The sequence below is a fragment of the Amblyomma maculatum genome, chromosome 2, assembly GCF_055883805.1.
Source record: "Amblyomma maculatum isolate TAMU_Amacu chromosome 2, ASM5588380v1, whole genome shotgun sequence".
In the NCBI taxonomy this organism is placed as follows: Eukaryota; Metazoa; Arthropoda; class Arachnida; order Ixodida; family Ixodidae; genus Amblyomma; species Amblyomma maculatum.
Genome location: NC_139345.1, coordinates 16,022,322 through 16,043,564, shown reverse-complemented (window position 1 = coordinate 16,043,564; position 21,243 = coordinate 16,022,322). Strand labels below are relative to the sequence as shown.

Genomic DNA, 21,243 nt, shown 5'->3' with positions numbered 1-21,243 from the left:
CAGCGCGCCAGTGAATACCCCCTATAGTCAAATTTGTTTTCGGAAGGCGCTCCATGTACGTCAGGTGCAGGGGACGGCCAGATGCGCTACTACTGCAGTGGCTAGAATAGCGCTACCTAATCTCAACTGCATCGCCGTCTCAAGAATAAAATGGTCACAGTCCAGATTCTCGTCCAGGCTAGCCCACGTGCACGAGTTTTGTGTCCGAAATAGCGTCAAAGCTAGTATCCCGGTTCATGCTGTTGTCAAGACAGATGGGATGGCCCATTTCAGTCGATCAGAAGAGTTAATTGGGTGCGGGCGATATCCAAGGCCAGCTTACGGCCTTTGGGATTTTCAGTCGTGCCCCACGGAGGATGAGATGCGTTGAAGTCATTCATAATTAGGAATGAATTCTGACGGGGTTTCGCATTATTGAGGCCGTCGTGGAGCCCTTCAAACATCAGTCCATTTTGCTGTTTTTGGGAGAGCTGTAAATATTCAGTAGAGATGACGCTTGCCTGTGCTGCGCGTTGCTTGGCAGCAGCTCAAGAAAGGTGTATAGTGCCTAGAATATACTTAAAAAGGTGTGTGAAATGTGCGAGTGTTGTGACATTGCGTGGTCAACTGCAGTCATATCTTTTTGGCGACTAAAGTGGCTACGCGTGGTGTTTCGTAGGCATCTTATGTTTCTTCAACAATGTTGTTGAATATCTAGCTGTGAGCGTTGGTGTGCATTTTTTTTTTTTTTTTTTTGGAGGGCGATCAAGTGAGGTTTGCGTCCGCGAGTTTCTAAAAACTGCCGCAGACCTACCTTTGTCTGGCGAAAACGTCTGTCGCGCAAGCATGGTAGCCGGTGGTTCTTGTTTTTAATGTCTTTTGCGAGTTTTCCGCCATAATTAGTTCGGGTTCGAACAAGGGCTATTTTTCCTATAAAACAGCTAGGGCACGTTCCGTGGCTGGAAGGATGATTCGATATTCACTTGTCTTGACGGCAGGCGGCACAACAACGGCGGAGTCCTGCGGACGCATACAGTATAGGTTTTGACGCGGTGGGGTCCTGCAGAACGCATGCAGACGGCTTTCGTGGGATCGTTCGCATGTTGTTATTCTTCTCTAATTTGGTGGCACATATATACCCACACACTGGAATCGGCCAAGAATTGGGGTGCAGAGATAATAGATTTTGAGATGTATAACTACATAGCAAAAAAATAAATATAAATAATTGCTAGGGAATAGAAGGAAATGTAAAATTGAAAAACCAAAATAAAAAAAGTGCAATTACTAACGCACGCAGTAGAAGAATTTACTAAGGTTTATATGTACAGATTAAAAATTCAAAGCATATTAGCAATGCAGACGTTTTGTTTCTATTAAGAAGTTTTGAATGGCATCAAACACAGACCTAGCTGTGGCTGTACCCAAGCATGGTGGCACCAAACGATAATAAAATCTGGCTGCTCAAATTAAGGCCCAGCTGTTGTAGTTGTTGTTGTTGTTGTTGTCCAAATAACTTATGGCACATACCCACAGAGGGGGATCGGCCAAGAATTGGGTAGCAAAGATTTTTTTTTCTTTTTTTTTATATACTTGCATAAAAAAAAAAAAATGATTTGAGGGGTAGAGCAAAGGAAACAAAACGGGAAATAAGTGAAATATAAAATGAAAAGTGGTAACACTCACGGGAGATTGACACTACAATTTTAGAACAAGTGATGTTTAAATATTTAGCAAGGCAAACGAATTGAGTCCAGTAAAAAATTTTGCATGGCGGTAAACACAGACCTGTGACTGTCTTGGTGGAATCGAATCGGATTAACTTCATCATCATCACGTGGTGTGGTGCGGCACATCAAGTGCGTGCTGCTGGAATAGAGAGCTAGAAGAAGAAACGAAGCCTCGTCAGTAGGACGTCCAGGACGACAGCGGCTCTGCGCGATGGAGGGCTCCGGTGTAGCCTCCGCTTCCAAGAGGCGAAAACTGTCCGCAGTCACTTTAGAGCCGAGGCTGAGCGACATGGCTCCGATGATGAGCCAGGCTATGGAGATGGCTCGACCACCCGTCAAGCAGTTCCTCAAGCATGGCCTCGACGCACCCGTTGCCGTGCCGAAAACTCATTTCTCGGGGACATCACCAGGTGGCTTCTCGCCTCCCGGATGCTCGCCCGACTTCCAGGCAGGCGTCGGCCTTGAGGTATGACAATATCCCTTAAAATTTAAATTGTTTAAAAAGAAAGGAAAAGCGCCGTAAGTGACACGCTTCTCCGTGGACTCCTGAACCACACCGTAAGTGATGGTGGGATTGAAAGAAGAATGAGGTACCGTAGTGGAAAGCTCCGAAATAGTGTAGACCACACGGAGATTTTCAACGTGCACTGACACCACACAGTCGCATTCCCGTTTCGCATCCATCACAACGCGACTAATTAATCACTTTATTCTGAATTTTTGACGGGTAGGGAGTGCGATCCAAGAAAAGAGCTGCAAGGAAAAGAAAGGCGCATTGACTACCTCACTCTCGGTGAACACCTCGACCAGTCTAGGCTTAGGTTCGCCTTCGGTTCGGTGCCATGCTCTTCTCGGCGGTCTGCTGACAACGGGCGCTAAAAGCACTTGATGCTTAAAAATGGAAAGCCAGAAATGATCTTTAAATTAAAGCCTGATTTATTACGGTGCGGTGCATTGCGGTATGATACGAATTTGAAGCTTCACATGGGCTAGTGACGCCACACTGGAGGCTCAGAATTAATTTCTTTCATCTGGTGTTCTTTAACGTACACTGGCACCGCACATCAGAGTTTTTATGTCGTTTATAAGGTTTAACGTCCCAAAGCAACTCAGGCTATGAGAGACGCCAAACGGGCGTTTTGTATTTCGCTTCTTTGCAAACGCATTTTCTGTTGCCGCGATTTAAACCCACGACTTTACACAGAGTCGAACGCCATAGTTACTGATCCATTGCTGTGAGTCTCAAGTTTTTATGTGGGCCTTCGAGGCAGTGGCGTGAAATTTCTCCCGAGGATGATGTGATTGGCCAGCTGCGGTGAGTTAGATCAGAATGGTTCTCATGTAGTCTGAGGTGACTCAGACCTATCACATGTGGTCTCGCATGGTTCAAAAAGATACCAGGTATCCTCTACTATTTTGCTTACTATGGTAAATATAGTCTTCGCAGCATAGGAGGTAATCTGAAATACTACAATGGTACATTCTTTGTCGTAATTTTAGAGCCAAGGGTGTCTGCTTCTAAGCCGCGTAATGGCGCTCCTGCAGCATTCATGGAAGTTTTTCCGATTGGAGAGCTAGGGTAGGACAAAATCTTCTCTTGACGGAATTGGGATGGATGGACTAAACTTTAATGTCCAACAGATAAGGTGATCTACCCACCTCCCGACACGCAGGTCAAAGGGCGGGTGCCGCCGCCTCAGAGGCAGGCCGGGAGGTCTTGGGTCCCAGCAGCCTCTTCAGCCAGTTGGACGAGTAGGAGCTGGAGCTCAGGGTCCGAGCTGCGCAGCAGGGTCTCCCAGGTGTCTCTACAGCCTATATTGTTCGTCCTCCTGGGAGAATACGGGCATTCCCATATTATGTGGTCGAGGGTCCCTCTCGCCCCACAAAGATTGCACTTGTCACTCCTAGCCTCAGGGAACATGTGGTTCGCCATAACCGGGTGCGGATATGTATAAGTTTGCAGTCGCCTCCACGCCACTGCTTGTCTGCTGTTCAATTTCGGGTCTGGTGGGGGTACCAGTCTACGATCCAATCTGTAGTGCTGCGTGATCTCCCCATATTTTAGCAAGCGCTCTCCGCTTCCTCGGTCATCAAGTGGCCCTGTAGCGACTCGGCGGTAGAGGTCTCGAGCCAGCTTGTGGGCCACCACGTTGCCGGGGACGGCTTCGTGCGCAGGAGTCCAAATTATTTGAAATTTCCTATCCAACTTTTTCTGGCCTAGGATTCTGGCTGCTAAGGGCGAGATCCTGCCCTTGCTAAAATTTTGTATGGCAGTTTTGCTGTCACTGATGACAAACTTCGCTTCCGTTCCGACGCAAGCTAACGCGATCGCAGTTTCCTCGGCTATTTCTATGCTCCGCCCGCGCAAAGTGGCAGCTGTCACGGGATTGCCCCGGCCGCTGACGACCGTTACTACCGTGAAACTGCCACCACCTCCCGCCGCGTCTACATAGGCCACTTCATGTTCCGAAATATTAAATTAAATTAAATTGGTTCACAGGAAGGGAAAGGCGCAGTAACTGTCACACTTGCTCTGTGGACACCCGAACCGCGCCGTAAGGGAAGGGAGGGAGGTGGGAATGAAAGTGGACAGAGAGAAAGAGGAGCCGTAGTGGAGGGCTACGGAGTAATTTCGACCACCTGGGGATCTTTAACGTGCGCTGACATCGCACAGCACACGACGCCTCTTCGTTTCGCCTCCATCGAAACGCAGCCGCCGCGGTCGGGTTCGAACCCGGGAACTCCGGCACAGTAGTCGGGCGTCTTACCACTGCACCACCCCGGCGGGGCTTCCGAAATATCGCCGAATCTAATTTCTAATGCTTCGGCTCGTTTTTTCCTCCTGTCTTTGTTATATTCCGGGTGCATGTTTTTTGGCAGCGGGGGAATCACCAAATTTTGCCTGACTTCTCTAGCTACCTCCACCTTGACCGTGGGACCCCTATCCGGATTTATTCCAACTTTCGTCAAAATGACTCTTCCTGTCTTCGTGGTGCTATGTCTCTCAATTTGAGAGGTTCGCACCGCTTCCGCCAGTTCTGCCCATGTGTTGTGTACCCCTAGAGCCATCACTCTCTCTGTGGATGTGCATATGGGCAGTCCCAGCGCTCTTTTTACGCATTTTCTCATTAGAGACTCAATTTTTTCTTTTTCCACTGCTTTCAAATCTAGATACGGCGTTGCGTAGCTCACTCGGCTGAAGATGTAGGCCTGTATCAGTTTCATCAAATTTTTTTCCTTTAGCCCTCGACCTCTGTTGGCCACCCACCTAATTAGGCTCAGGGTCTGCATCGCATGATTCTCCAGCCTCTTGATTGAGGGTCTCGCCATTATGTCCGTGTGACTGGAGAATCAAGCCCAAGATTCTCATTCGCTCGACTATTGGTACCTCGTTACCCGCCACTTTAATTTTGATCTCCGACGGTGCCTTGCACCTTAAGTGCTTCGGATTGTATATAAACAATTCTGATTTCTGCGGCGAGCACGCTAGGCCTCTCTCTGCCGCGTAATCGACTATAATGTCGGTGGCGGCTTGGAGCAGGTTTTCGACGCACGAATCACTTCCCCGGTTGACCCAAAGGGTGATATCATCCGCATATATACTAAATTTTAATCCTTCGAGCTTTGCCAATTGCTCGGGGAGTTCCCTCATAGCCACATTGAAGAGTAGGGGGGACAGCACTGATCCCTGGAGCGTACCCTTACTCCCTAGCTCTATTGCGGGGGATTCCAGCGTCTGGAACTTCATGCAGGCCTTTCTACCCGTCAGAAAGTCCCTGATGTACCGATATATCCTGGTACCTACAATAATCTTGTTCTGCCCTTCCAGGACCGCCTCATGTTTTACGTTGTCGAAAGCCTTCGTGAGGTCGAGCCCCAAAATTGCTTTCGCATCTTTAGACTTTGAGTCTATTGTGTCATGTTTGATTTGGAGCATGACGTCCTGCGTACACAAGTGAGGACGGAACCCGACCATCTCATGTGGCCACAGATCACCCTGCTCCATGAAACTCATCAGTCTGGTCTGGACGACGTGCTCCATCAATTTCCCCACGCATGAAGTTAAGGAAATTGGTCGTAAATTTGCCAGTTGAGGAGGCTTCCCTGGTTTCGGTATTAAAATAATGCTTGCCGTCTTCCACTGTTGTGGAAGCTCGCCTTTTTCCCAACATTCCTGCATATACTCCGTTAGATACCTAATGGAGTCATCATCTAGGTTCCTGAGCATTTTGTTTGTTACTCGGTCAGGGCCTGGAGCCGACTTCGTTTTAAGTCTTACAATCTCCGCCCTCACCTCCGCTTCTGTGATGGGGGCGTCCAGCGCCTCGTTAGGCGCTCCACCATAGTCAGGAAGTGGGGTTCGTGAAGTTTCCCCCACATACGTCTCAATTAATTTGCTCATGAAATCATCATCATTCCCTTCGAAAGCGTGCCTCGCTTTTGCCAATCTTATACCAGATTGCGTCTTCGAGTTGTCTGGGTCCAACAAGTGCCGGAGGAAGCTCCACGTCTTGGAGAGGTTCATGCTCCCCTCCATTTCGTCACACTTGTTGTCCCAATTTTGTTCGCATAATTTGAAAGTATAGTCTTCGATTTCCTTATTATGTCGCGCAATCCTTCTTCTGAGGTTGCGGTTCTATTTCTGATTTTTGAGACGACGCTCCATGCTATGCTTAGCTTCCCACATATGCACTAGGAATGCATTACGAGTCATACGATGCGACCCAGAATCAAATTCACTTGGCTCCAAACTTATGACGATGACTACGCGTATTAATTGTCCGTAATAGGCATGGCATTGACAGCGACAAGCACATCGAACTTGTCGCTGGGTTGCCTTACATGTTTTGATCACTCCCTAAAATAGCATTTATCGTGCCGGACCGAAACACATGAAACTTTTTTACCACGAACTACGAGAGGATGGAATGTTTTAGAGCGCAATTCTTAAGCGTCCATTTCTTCCCTGGGCAGCATTGCTGTCGGTGCAACTGGTGGACAGCGATATGGTATCCCACGCTCACTCTATAGCGAGAACTACATTGGCCACAGTTTCGCCAATTCGCGTACCTACAACACGGGCAGCTTTGCGCATGCGCGAGGAGCCGAGTGACGTCACAGCGCGCAGCTGGCGCGTGCCTCTCCTCTCGCCTCGCCGCCGCTCCGACCGCTTCGCTTTGCCAGTACGTGAATGCGCGAGGAGCCGAGTGACGTCGTTACGCGCGCCGCCGCCTCGCCAGCTGTACGCATGCATGGCGCCCGCTACTGCGCATGCGTGAGGAAGCTGCGTCACCGTATAGACCAACACCATGTTTACAAACAAAGGGGGCGCTCGAGGTGTCGCAGCCAACTGGGGATGAAAAGTAGGTTTAGCGTCCATCGAAATACATGCGACCAAAAAATTTCAAATTTGTTTCCTCATTTCATGGGACACCTATGATGTTATTCGGTTCAGAGTAACCGTGAACATCCTAGAATAGATCGTGAAAGTATGAGCACTTCTTCAAAGCGCTGACCAAGGTTTAACGAGTGGTCACCATTTCTGGTGTTCTGCGAAACAAGAAGTATATTGCGGTAAGTTGTGTTTACATGTGTTTCTAAGGGTAGGCCTCGCAACTCGCACCCCAATGCGATATTCGCGGTGTTTTAAAAATACTTCGCTTCGGTAATGAGATTTCATACTTTCACGATCTGTTCTAGGGTGCTTATGGTTGCTCTATACCGAATAAAGTCATCATAGGTACCCCGTTAAAACAGAAAACTGCTTTGAAATATTTCGGCTTCATGTATTAATACTGAGGCTAAGCCTACTTTTCACCCCAGTCGGCCCAGTCTGGCGACAAGCGCCACCGCATCGTGCTTACGTCACAGATCGGTGTTGGTCTATAAATGAAAGGTGATACAGCAGCGGGGTATAACCAGTATAACCGCTTGCCATGGAGAAGTACAGTCGGTCCACTCTGGAGAATCTCACTCGTCCGACCTCAAGGTTGCGGCCTGGCGGCTGGCCGCCGAAAACAGTATAAGAACAACCGGCGCAAGGCCAAGCGAGAGGCGGAGACGCCAGAGCAGAGATGAGCGCCTGGCCAAGAGACGGCGTCGGGACAGGGAGCGGCGTGCCCTAGCCTCGCTGGAAGGCGTTGCGGCGATGGAGGACGACGGGAAGGCCCGCCGTGTAACAGATCACGGGATTAGACTGAGTGAAAGTGCGAGTGCGAATCGGACCTTCGAAGCGGATTTCACAAAGAAACCCTTTGCTTTGCGGTCTCGTCTTTAATGTAGCCACAATCAGACCTAACAAAAAAAAAGGGGGGGGGGGGGGGGGGGGAGAGAAACCAAAGCTAAACAATTAGACGTAACCGAGGGGAAAAACCAAAACTAAACGACAAGGTGTAACCAAGTTAAACCTTTACTTTCGCTCACTGCCAATTATTATTATTAATAATAATAACAATAATAATCAATCAATCAATCAATCTTTATTTAATGTGCGCAGGAACAACCATGTGGTCTTCGTGCTGCAGCAAAAATAAAAAAAAAGAAACAAAAATGAAAATGCACAAACATGTTTACACACACGGAGAGAACACAAAAAAAGAAATAAATAATACATGAAATGAAACTAAGACGAAAAGTATCTCGGAAAGTAAGCAATCAATGAGTAGCGTCACTTATATACACAGTGAGAGAATTTTTGAGCACACCAGGAAAGAAAAAAAAAAGAACGGTAGATAGAAGAGAAAACAACAACAACAAATAACTGACATTGATTATAGTAATATAGAAATATACATAAAATAACCATTCCAGGCGCAACAAGTGCATGGTACTTAAAACACAGGCTAGAAATACAGAATAATACAATAAAGAAGTAGAATTGAACAAGGGACAGTAAGATTCGAATATAAAGTTTAAAGTTCAAATATAAGTAAGAAACGGATAAAAAGTAGTTCAAGATACAGACAGCATTGAACAGGAGAAAAAGCAAAAAGTGAAGTAAATACAATATTAAGGCTAGAAAGTGGGAGTTATATGTGATAAAGTACTAATTAGAATACAACGCTACGAACATCCAATGTAAATGAACAGAGCGAGTTTTGGAAGATGTCAAGGTGAGGACAAAAAGAGTTAAATAACCACTGCATCCTGTCCAGAGGGGAGTGGGAATGAAGAGGAGAAACCTGAAATGGTCTGAATTCCCTCATGCTCTTTCGCGGAACGCGCAGTAGGATGTAGTCTAAGAGCTGAGGGCACAAATGTGGCCATGAAGGAGTTTGTAAAGAAATATGATATCAAGTCTGATACGACGGCAGTGAAGAGAAGGAAGATTCAGTTGGGCGCTCCTGGTGGAGCGAGAGGGGGAAGTTGCGCAAGGAAAGCGATAGTGAAATATCCGTAATTTTTTTTTTTTTGTACTCTGTTAACCTTGTACAAGTTCGATTTGCAAGTGCCATTCCAAACAACCGACGCATACTCCAAGAGAGGCAAGCATATGGACAGGTACAGTTTTAGGAACGGAAGTAGAGTATGGAACTCTCTCGAAAGTCTGCAAACTAATCCGAGTGTGCGCATAGCCCGCTGAGCAATGCGTTTAGTGTGAGAGGAGAAGCTGAGGGTGCGGTCAAAAAGTACACCAAGGTCATTAATTTCACCAACCCTGTCCAACAGCACAGAATTCACAGAATTATGGTAGAGAAAGCTATGTGTTTTACGAATAAAGGACACAACCCTAGTTTTGGAAGAATTGAGGGTAAGTCGATTCCTCGCACACCAATCAGAAAAAGCAGATATGTCCGATTGCAACAACAAGCAACCTTGAAAAGAATGTATTACCTTGAATATTTTTATATCATCAGCATAAAGAAGAAACGAGGAGTTCTTTATCGCCGAGGAAACATCATTAATAAAAACGGAGAAGAGAAGCGGGCCTAGTATTGAACCTTGAGGAACTCCACTCGTTGCAGGGTAAACGAAAGAAGTCTGTCCATTGACACTGACAAAGCAGAAGCGATCAAGGAGATAGTTGCGTAGGAGGGCTACGAGTGAGACTTCAACGCCAGAGAGTAGAAGTTTTTCAAGAAGTAGTGAGTGAGTAACAATGTCGAAAGCTTTGCTCATATCACAGTACACAGTATCAACCTGACCCCTCTGAAGGACTGCTGCAGAGGCATACGTCATAAACGTGACTAGGTTGGTAGAAGTAGAGCGACCCGACATGAAGCCATGTTGATTCAGTACTATGATATGTTTGAGATGGAAGGAAAGTACGTTGTGCAAAGCTAATTCGAAAAGCTTAGAGGTTGCACATAGAAGAGAAATCGGACGATAATTGGAAACATCAGATTTGTTTCTAGACTTGAAGACAGGAAACACGCGTTCCATTTTCCACACGCGAGGAAAGGCAGCATTTTTTAAACAGTTATTAAATATGGCAGTCAGTACTGGTACAAACATATAACTGAAGGCTTTTATTATGGCGGCTGAAATGCCATCAGGTCCAGGAGACAAAGATGGTCTCAGACGCTTAAGACTCTCAGTTATCAACTCCTCGTCAAAGAGAATGGAATTAGATAGTGCACCAGATGGGAGGCAAACGGAATCACAATGTGGATCTTTGTAAACGGAGGAAAAATGTTGGGCAAAACTGTCGGCAACATCCCGAATTTCCGAACCCTGAGAGTCAACTAAGCTGATACTCAAATCTGATTTAATGGAACGCTTGAGAACGTAACGCCAGAACTGAGTAGGACGATTTGAGGCACTCCTCTCTAAAGACTCAAGATAGGAGTCGTAGTCCCGCTTGTATAAGCGTTTGCAAAGAGAACGCACACGGCGAAACTAATCTGCCCAATTGTGAAACCCAGGGCGTTTCGCTTTACGATGGGCCCGTTCCTTGAGTTTTAACGCCGTTATTAGTTCCCTTGAAAACCAGGAAGGAAACTTCATACGCGTAGGAGTATGCAAAGGTATGTACCGACGCATGCCATCAAGAACTATTTCTGTAAAGCGACTGACTTGTGCATCTGAATCATTAATCTCATTTAAAAGGGACCAGTCGACGGAAGAGAATAAATTTAAAAGACCGACATAATCACCACGTGCATACGAGAAACGGGGCGAATTCCTCACCCGATCTGAATTAGTAGAAGCTGAGGCAGAGACAGCAGTAGTAACTAGAAGCGGAGGGTGAAATTTGTCACAGCGAGTCAGCGGTATGTCTGAAATCGAGACTCGAACACTTTCAAAATTCGATAGACAGATGTCAAGAATATTACCACAGCAGTTTTCAATGAAATTGTGTTGCTGCAAAGAGTTAAAGGCTATAAAATCAAGTAGAGCGTTACACTTACTTAATATGTAATGATTGTTGTGAGAAGAAATAAATGAGTTCCAGCTGATACCAGGAGTATTAAAATCGCCTAAAATAAGAAGTTTGTGTTTGCTATGACGGGTTATAACATGTTCGATGGAGAGCAGAACATCATCATAGGCTGGAGGAGGAAGATTCGGATACTGCATTAATACCGTTTCTTGGGCTAGTTGGTTCATATTTCTATTGTGAAAAACTGCGCCGAAATAAACACACCACAAGACAGAGGACGGGACAAAGGCGCTCTGTCTCTGGACAGAGCGCCTTTGCCCGTCCTCTGTCTTGTGGTGTGTTTATTTCGGCGCAGTTTTTCACAATAGAAGATTCGGAGTAATGTAGAAAGCTGCAAGTAAAAGTTTTTTATGTCGATTTAAAGTGAGCTCGAGCCACATACATTCTTCAACAGTTTCCAGATCGGAACGTCGAACACACTTCACAAAACTGTCAATAGCAATGAGCACTCCACCTCCTCTTGATTTGGGGCCTGTTTCAGGGCAGTCGCTACGAAAAACAGAGTAATTTTTACGCCCCAATTTTGCCAGTGTCACTTAATAATAATAATAATAATAATAATAATAATAATAATAATAATAATAATAATAATAATAATAATAATAATAATAATAATAATAATAATAATAATAATAATAATAATAATAATAATAATAATAATAATAATAATGACACTGTCAAAATTGGGGCGTAAAATTCTGCTTGGCCATCAGAAACCTGTTGACCTTCCGGAACGCAGACGACTCGGACAGTCCGCTGAATGGCAGCGTTGGGATTCCGTGGGACCTGTTAACGCTATATCACTAGAGTCCCTAGAAGTATTTGCTAGTCTGCCGTCCGAGCGGGGTTCTCTATGGAACCGGTTGGCCGCTTCCCGGATGAAAGCGCAGGGGGCGCTGTACGCATTCGGAGCGTGGTCACGTTGTGTACGTGGTGCTGTGGCGGTTGTGCCGTACTGCCAAACCACGTGCACTTCTTTTCGCTCGCGAGCCGGAATGCGCGCAAATTAGCTAGCATGTGTGCAAGTGTGCCTTTTTATGGATATGTGATCGCGTCATGTCCAGAAAACGGGGTAAGTGTAATAGCACGTGTTTCTTGCCGGGGTGCAAGACCGGGTAGCGCTCGTGCAAGGTGAAATGTTCTCTCTTCAAGACACCGAAAGACGCAGGGAAGAGGCAAGAGTGGGAGCGCAACATCAAGCGCGGCTGCAAAGGCAATAACATTGTTTATTGTCTCAGCTAGGGCATAAAGGAATATGCAAAACGAAAATTAAAAGGCGTAATAAATGAAAGAAAATAGACTGGCTGTGTTCTAATAAAGTTCAAGAGAGAACGATGATAAGGCCCTTGCGTGCAAGCAATGTACGAAGATGGGTTGCTCGGTGAAAGGCCCACTGCCGTCAGGTGCCGATATTGTCTGCTTCAGTGGCAGGCAAACCCACAAGTGGTGAATATCTTCCTCATTATTTTGTGAGATGCAGACAGGAAATCCTGGACGTTGATATAAATATCGGTATATATAAATATCGGATGATCCGGATCGGGGTTGCCCTCACATTACTGTAACACGAAAAGCTAGTGTCGACGTTTGTGAGCGACACTTCAAACCCTGCTTTATTGAGCGAAGTTTTAAGACAGGTAAAGGTAATTGAGATTCCGCGGGATGTTACGCAACTCACGAAGGATGCCATCTCAACGCTGTTTCCTGACACTCCAAAATACTTGTTGAAACCCCTGCCTCTCAAGAGAAAGGAGCGCAACTTGTACGAGCAAAAACAGTCAGCAGGGAGACCTGCAGAGAAAGAAAAAAAGCGCACTGATCCTGAAGCATCAGTGGAGCCAGTTGAAGAATACAGCGGTGGTGGATCGTGTGACGTGAGCCTGCTCCAGGAATGCAGAAAGCTGCATGCCACCGCCACTGGAGACAAATGTCGATCTTTCTGATGTTGAACAATGAACATTCGCATAGTGCCACTCAAGCGAGGACGAATCTCCGGAGGCAATTGCCATCGGCGAGTTCTGTTCCATCGCAGTGGTGAAGCTGCCATGAATGCTGCTGTGTGCATTCGAGGAAACAAAGTCAAGTAGATAGCTGTAAAGTCGACAGAAGAGGTAATTAATCTTATTCAGGACATTGCGAAACTCAGCTTGTGTCCTGGCAGCGGATTGAAGCCTATTACCAAGACCTTTCCCACCTACAATGGACGTTGCTTAATTTGCGACGAACTGTACCATTATTTCTGATGCAACATGCATATAGCCTGCAAATACTTGCGAAAGTTAACTCAGAACACCCTGTCAAGAAGAAGAAAAAATTAAGAAACAGACTTCTATGTCTCGAGCAGTTTGTCGTACGAAGGACAAGGTGGCAAAGCTGGTAAAAGCTCTCGGTGAAATGAAAAATGAAAATGAACACCTTCAAGGACAGAGTTTGAAAGAAGTGTTAGTGCCCTTCCTCTCAACTAACAGCTGGCTGTTAAAATATGTTTTAGAGGTTGCAAAACGGAAGTCAACAAAAGTGATGGCATATTCTGATGAGTGGCTACTAGGCTTCCTAAGTACCAAAGAATGCCTATCAGCAGTTTGCCTGAAGCGCGGTGCGATTTGAAGGGCTCGGGTTCCCATCTTGCGTGCTTTAATTGTGCATGCATCCGAAAGTTTCTAGTTCTACATACGTGTTATAACTTAGCTAAACGTCCGAAGAAGTTAAGATGAAATTATAGCGTGAATGAAAACGCCGGCGACAGAGCTCTGTTGCTCGCACACATGGTCCTTGGAGCCTAGAATGTGCGTCTAGTATAGTTCCCCATGCAAGCGCAATTGTTTGCACAAAATCCTCAGACGTCTTCATTACAATACGGCACGGGGGTAGCTTCAGCAGGATAATAGGGTATAAAAAGCAGCTTCGTTTTTACATCGGCTCAGGGGCATGCGCGCAAAACTTCGCTCACGAAAAAAAAAATCGCATCCGTGGTTATGCCAACAACTCGGCTGCGAATTCAATATTACGACTAAACTGAAATCAAAGACTAAAGAGCGGCATCGCATGTGCAAGGCACCTGACAATGAGCATGCAGCGAATGCATTTCGAAGCGCACGGGCGCGCGCGTCGTCTGCTCCGTCAGCAGTGGCGCACTCCGGTTCACCGCAGCGCCACCGCGGCGATCATTCAGCGGCAGCCCCCGCCGCGGCCGGCGGACGACAGACTAGCAATATTTCTAGGGACCCTAATATCACGTCGTAAACTTAAAAGCAAAGCTTAAGTGTAAATCCGGGATGGGGTGCCCGGCTGTCCACCCTACTGAAAGCATTGCCAGCTACGGCATATATTGCGAACGGTACTGTCGGCCCTGGGGAGGGAGATGGGTAATGGCGAAAAAGGGAAGGGTGGAAATATAAGGGGGAAAATGGAGGGTAGGCGCACGTGGGTGGTGGGCCATTGTGAGCGAAAACATCACGAGCATGCATGTGGCATGTGGACGTTGGCAAGTCAAATGGGTTGCTGATGTGGATGGGGTATAGATCGCTATCCAAGTGTCCAGCTGTCAACTCGCAAGCCGTCATATGGGAAGGGGACAATGAATTGGAACCCGGGACCTTTGGATCCCTAATCACACATGCAACCACTGGCACACGCAGGGGCGATCGGACAGCTTGGTCAAAGTGGGACTTAGTCTATGTCTGGTTATCTTCCGCATAATGTAGTAGCTTACGACTGCATGATATGCACGTTGAAATGACGTGTGATGTAATAAGGGCACAAACTGAAAAAGTCAATATTTAGCATGTAGCAAAGTGCTTGAACGACAATGTAAATCGAAAAAGGGAGCCTCAGACGGAAGCCGTGTTAATGAGGAATCATCGTGCCCTTCAAGGCGGAGCTCAGGGAATACGCAAATTATCCGCGGTGAAATATGTTTACGCAGATTGGAGAAACGTGCCGCTCGGGGCGAGCTCGTCGAAACACGGCAGTGGCGCCTGGCAGATGGCCTGAAGGTTTATAATATTTAAGAGCGGGGAAAGATCGTTTGCCACTTGAAAGATTGTTGTGGTGGACAATAGGGATTAGGATCAAATTGGAAATATATAAATAATGCCCCTAAAATTATTTACCTCGGCATATTGGAAACTAAACTGCCTGTGGAGCTACGCTCAGATTTCGCATTGTTGTAATTATTGGCAAATTTTTTAAAGCGCCTACTGTACTGGCTCCAAATGAGGAAATATTTACAGCGTTGCTTATTAACTCAATTATTCAAAGCGCATGTGACAAAACTCTTCTGCGCGCAGTTTTATCTTATGTTGTATGTACACATCCTTTTGTAGGACTCTTTGCGTGTGCTGTAATGTCATGAAGGCTTCATTGGCTCAGTGTTTTAGTGGTTTCCCCAGGAGAGCTCCCTACAGCTGTCGATGTAAATGCTTAGCCAAATTTGGGCAAACCAGGGTTCGCGAGTCGCGTGCGGCTCTTTGCGGATTGGCGGATTCAAGAGTACCCTAGTTCAGAACCCTCTAAAACATGTACCCCTCCCTCCCCCCCCCCCCCCCCCCCCCCTCCGCCCTCTTTTCTTTCTACATTTACCTGAGTTGCTTTTGATCAGGGCCAGGTCAATGGAGTCAAAATTTTAAATGCTTGCTGCATGAATGAGGTAGCACAGTGCAGAAACGCAGGGATCAATAGTTACATGAATGGCATTCACCGTAGACCGCAAGCTTTGTTAGATGAAATAAAAATAATTTGCTACGCCCCATTTTTGCTGGAACTCTAGAACGAAAAGATCAATTTTACGCCTCTTTTAGATGTGCCAGCCTTGTCACCCTTGGCATAGACGATATATGTGACAGATTAGGCAGAGTGTGTGTTAGAATTAGCGTTCCCCTCGGACGCAGCAGACTCTGCTGCCGGCCGGATCAAGCAACGCCATCTAGACACAATTGTCGTAGTACTGCCGCCATGAAGTTAGGAAGCGGCTGATGCGTTGTACAAGTGCCGAAGAATGAAGAATTTTGCATTGCGACGGTTAAACTGGGAGCGTCGTGTCCGGACTGGTACTGGATATTCAGTCAGCGGTATTTCATGATCAGAATAATTATTTTCAACGTCAGTGATATTTGAACTAAAATTAATTTACTCTTCATAGTTTCAATATTCGTCTTTTTTATTCGATTGAGACATCTGCAGTCATTTAACTCTCACTTGTGTGCCCATTGTCACAGTCGTTGAAGCCGGAAGAATCTTCATTAGTTAACAGTTCCACTGTGATATCGGTGACAACTAGATCGCGTGGCTTGTGAATTTCTTTTGCTTGCAGTCATTTTTATTAAAGCGTACAGTTATGCGCAACGGCACTGAATGCAAATATAGCCTGGTGCACAAGTTTGCCTGGGTCCATTTCACTGACCCGGTTATATCACTTCTTAGCGACAGAAACTTCCCCACTTACTGTTACGGGCAAATTCGGCATTTCAGTGTCGTTAATGTGGCGTGTACAGCGAGCGTATACTTTGCCACATATGTTACGCCTGGCTGTGACACTGAGATAGAGTGAATACAAGATGTTCATTAGTTCCTATGTAGTGATAGCGACTTCGTGCGCTGACCAGATATTCTCTGGACGGTGCAATTTTGGGTGAGCGTTTTGAGCAATGATTTCGGGATGACAGAATCGGGCGAAACTGTTTGCCAGCATACGAAAGGCCCAACGTAAGGGACCTTGACCCATCTCACAATCTCCAAAGAGGAGAACAGGTGCAGAATGGACGTAGATGTAAACGTACGCATCTGCGCAGGCGGATAAAATTACCGGATTCTGTTGATCAGACGGCAGGAGACTGGACAGAACAGTTAAGCATAACCGTGTAATATATTACGTGCAATAATAACTCGGCACGAATCGACACCGTCCATTCTGTACATGCATTTTCCACCAGCTACAGTTACCGTGTCGACGTGACCAAACCTGCCAAAAAAAAAAAAAGCCCTGTCTTCTTGTGTGTGCCATGGTTACGCGAACACAATAAGATCCCTAAGGTTGTTGCGCGCAATGATCAGGACGAATATTGGAGAGAGTACACGTGCAGAAACCTGATATGAATTCCGGTGTTTTGTCCTGCGCAGGAGGACAGAATTGCGATCGAAAAACGTGAGCATTTGAAGAGGCAGCTGGAGCTGTTCCTGTTGCCAGAGCACCCACTTCTGTCATCGGCGCTGCTCCGGCAGCCTGCTTCCGGCCAGGCCAGCGAGAATCGCTGGATGATGCACCCCAGCGGACGGTTCAGGTGGGCCTGACAAAGTGTGCACTGACCTAGGCGCTAGGAACGACGGAGGACATGTGCGAACACGATCTTCGGCGTCATTTCTTGTATAGAAATTATTTCACGTGGTTATTGCTTCCTGTTAGTGCTTTACTGTGGGGGAAGGAATATTGTCACAGAAAAAGCCATGGAGGCGAAAAGCGAGGCGCCCGTGTGCTGTGCGATGTCAGTGCACGTTAAAGAACCGCAGGTGGTCGAAATTTTCGAAGCCCTCCACTACAGCGTCTTTTATAGCCTGAGTCTCTTTGGGACGTTAAACCCCAATACCAATCCAAACCAAACCAAAACAAGCGGAAAAACTAGCTTTGTCTGGGCAGAATTATTTGCATATGAATGTGCAGACCACGTTTGGCTGTTCAAAACAGAACATAACAGTTGCAATTTTATTTTTATGTTATGCGAATGCATTTTAGATGACATCTATAACGAGAAAAAATATCCGCTCCAACCGCTTCTTTCGGGGCTCTATAGGAATACAGGTTCACTTGAGCCCCGAAGAACTAGGTCTCAAGCGCGGTAACCGCGCCCTGAAGGGCTGGAAAGGGGTAAAACGCAGTAAAGAGAGGGGGCTTATAGGAAAGGTACACATCCAGTGCAAATGAAAAATTTGGTAACTACAGACGATGTGAAGACTTTCCGTGCGGCGCGTTGCCGCTCACCCTTGGCGTACCACGTTTTGTCACCGCGTGCGCCGCGCTCACACCACGACGAAAGCCCCTACGCGAAGCCATTAACTTCCCAAGCTTTGGCCGGCCTCGATCTGAACTCCTATTCTTTCTCAACTTCTTGTCCCACTCGGTGGTTGGTCTTCCGTCCTCGTGATCCATCCAGAATGAGATTTCGCGATGACAGTGGTTACGGCGTATATGGTTGCTGGGCAGTAAGTCGCAGGATCTATTCCCTGTAACGGCACCCGAATTTCGGCGAAAATAAGCATATGTAAAGAGACTTGCTCCCCTTCGAGCAAGGGCAAACAGCAGGTGCAAACTTTTTCATCCTTTCCGGCGCGTGTCAATCGCGGCCCCTCGCAAAAAGAAAGCAAATGGTGGTGTAGATGCTTTACCTCTGTTTTTTTATCTCACACATATCTATTAGCATATAGTCGTAAGATGCTACATTATACATGAAAGAGCACCCAACATAAATATAAATCTCTTTAACCAAGGAGTACCGCGTGCTTGCGCAACGTAGGGGCATATTGTCGAACGTCGGATCTGAGGGTTCAGTAAAGCTGGCTTCTGATCTTCTCGATAGTTTTCAAGTAAAATATCAACATTACTACAAATTTCACTAATCCTCGTCACCGTCGAGCGCACGTACGACTCACCTTTTTGCCCAGCACAAACAAGCTTCCATAGCTCTCAGTCGTGAGCCCCCATTCCGTCATCGTTCCTTTCAGTCCTTCCAGAAGTACGAGAGTCCCGAACCGACACTCTTTCAGACTCAAAGACAAAGCGGTGAAAGGGATCCAGTACAGAATCAAAGTCCGACGGTCCCCACGTTGACAGCCGCTGGGAACGTCATTCGGCCTCGAAGCGGGATTAGCCTGCGCTAATCGGTTTTTATCATCATCATTATCAGCCGGACTACACCCGCTACAAGGCGAAGGCTTCTCCCATATCCTTCCAATTAACTCGGTCTGGTGCTAGCTGCATCCACTTGACCGCTGCGAACTTAATCTCATCCACCTAATTTTCTGCCGCCCCCTATACTACGCTTACCTACCCTTGAACCCTTGAATACAATTGGTTACTCTTAGAGACCATCGGTTATGTCCTGCCCATGCCCATTTCTTCTTCTTAATTTCGACTACATTAACAGTAACTTGAGGTATTTCTCTGACCCACTCTGCACGCTTCGTATCTCTTAATGTTACACCTACCATTTTCCATTCCATGGCCCTCTGTGTTGTCCTCTGTCGGTTTTATATAGTGACAATTCCACCGCGCCTGCACTGGACCCTTGCTCTGACGCTCTCCTTCGGTTCAGTATCCGAGCAGCCTGTCTGAATGCATAGCATCGCTTTTTTACTGAGACAATAGCCTTTTTTTCTGTCACACTAGGGGAGCAGCTTACAGGCCTCCGGAGCAGCCGGCGACTCCAAGTGCTACCGCCTTAACACGAGGTACTGTTGGACTCCACTCGACTCAGGGAAGATGCTGGCTGCACCAGCGACTATGGCACAGAACCAAGCGTCTGCTGCGCTGATCTGCCAGCAGCCCCGACAGCCGACAGTTTTCACTGGTGCCCAGGAAGAAGATCCGGAGGACTGGCTGGATCAGTACTAACAGGTTGATGCATTGATCGGTTGGGACGACGCCTTGAAGCTTCAAAATGTGTTCTTCGCACTGGATGGAACTGTCCGAACGTGGTATTTAAACCACGAGTCCTCCCTAGCAACATGGGAGGAATTCAAGAAGGAATAACGTATTTGCCAGCTTCATGAGAAAGGAGAGAGCTGAACTAATACTTCAGTTTAGAGTCCAGCTTCCTAATGAGCCAGTTCTCGCCAACGTAGAGGAAAGGAAGCGCTTCGTCGTACGGACACTGACATGCCCGAAGAAAGGAAGTTGCAGCTTCTGTTGCGAAGCGTCAGAGACATTTATTAACGACCATGTTATGAACCCCCGAAAACCACTACAGAGTTCATTCAGGAAGGCGAAACATTGAGGCGTGCTATGTCAGTGCACGTTAAAGATCCCCAGGTGGTCGAAATTACTCCGGAGTGCTCCACTATGGCTCCCTTTCTCTCTTTCCACTTTCATTCCCACCTTCGTCCCTTCCCTTACGGCGCGGTTTAGATGGCGCCACAGAACAAGTGTGATAGACTGCGTCTTTCCTTTCCTGTGAACCAGCTATTATTTCATTCAGGAAACGTCCACCATCGAGAACCCTGCAGAACATTCGCCCAGCCCAAGTCTTACCTATCCATGCCGATGAAACGTCTCTAAGCATAGACAGCCTTCAGGATATCCTCCGAGAGGTCGTTCGAGAACTTCGCTAGCTGCTACTATCAACTCAACAGCCCGAAGCAGCGACACTTACGGACATCATTCGCGAAGATGTACAGCAGGCACTTGGCACAATTCCAACCCAGACGGCCGCTCCTGAAGAACTACCAGCCGTGAAGTACGCCGACACGCTACGTAGCTCTGCTCCACGACGTGGCACAGCAAGCACTCGCCGCTACCGTCCTGTTACTGAAAATCACACCTTGGCCCCAGCCCGCTAATCCTACGTACTACATTAAACTCTCACGGAGGACTTCCAACATCTGACCACTCTGCTTCTATTGTTGTGAGACTGGACATATCCTCCGTTACTCGCCGTACAGGCGTATCTGCCTGCGCGGTTTCGCCATCGACGCCCCACGACCCCGACCTGGCGAGAGAACCCAGCAAGTCGACGCCTTCCTACGCAACGAGGATCACGCGCCGTGAACCCATCTGTCTCGCTCCCCATTACCGTTCGGGGCTCGCTTTGTGTCGCCGGGCGGGGGTTATGAGCAAGGAAGATTCGCTAGTCCCCGTAGAGGAAACTGAAGACAGCAACCTTTGGAGGTGAGGTTGCTCAACGGCGAAAAGACGAAGATACTCCGCCGACGACGAGTTACGACGACGCAGCCATTACACCGCCGCTCCACACGACGACATCGACGACAACACGACCAGAGTTGAATCCGACACCGCCGCCCAACGAAGTGACAACGATGTGCCCCTGCCGCTACAACAGTACACGTTGGAGGCGAGATCTAACACATAGGCAAACATGTAATGCAAGGACATGAACAAGTGGCCTTGAAGTGGCTGTCGAGGGTCGCGCGGTTACTGCCTTAGTG

The 21,243-nt window shown here is 47.1% G+C and overlaps 1 protein-coding gene across 1 annotated transcript in view; it reads left to right on the top strand.

The window, feature by feature from the left end:
* Positions 1-1,998: 1,998 nt before the first annotated feature.
* Positions 1,999-21,243, top strand: part of LOC146198028 (potassium/sodium hyperpolarization-activated cyclic nucleotide-gated channel 1-like) — a 38,903-nt gene continuing 19,658 nt past the window's right edge. The window contains exons 1-2 of the mRNA XM_084591836.1: positions 1,999-2,175; positions 17,209-17,369. Of these exons, the coding sequence (XP_084447962.1) occupies positions 1,999-2,175; positions 17,209-17,369 (338 nt within the window). The remainder of the gene's footprint in view (positions 2,176-17,208; positions 17,370-21,243) is intronic.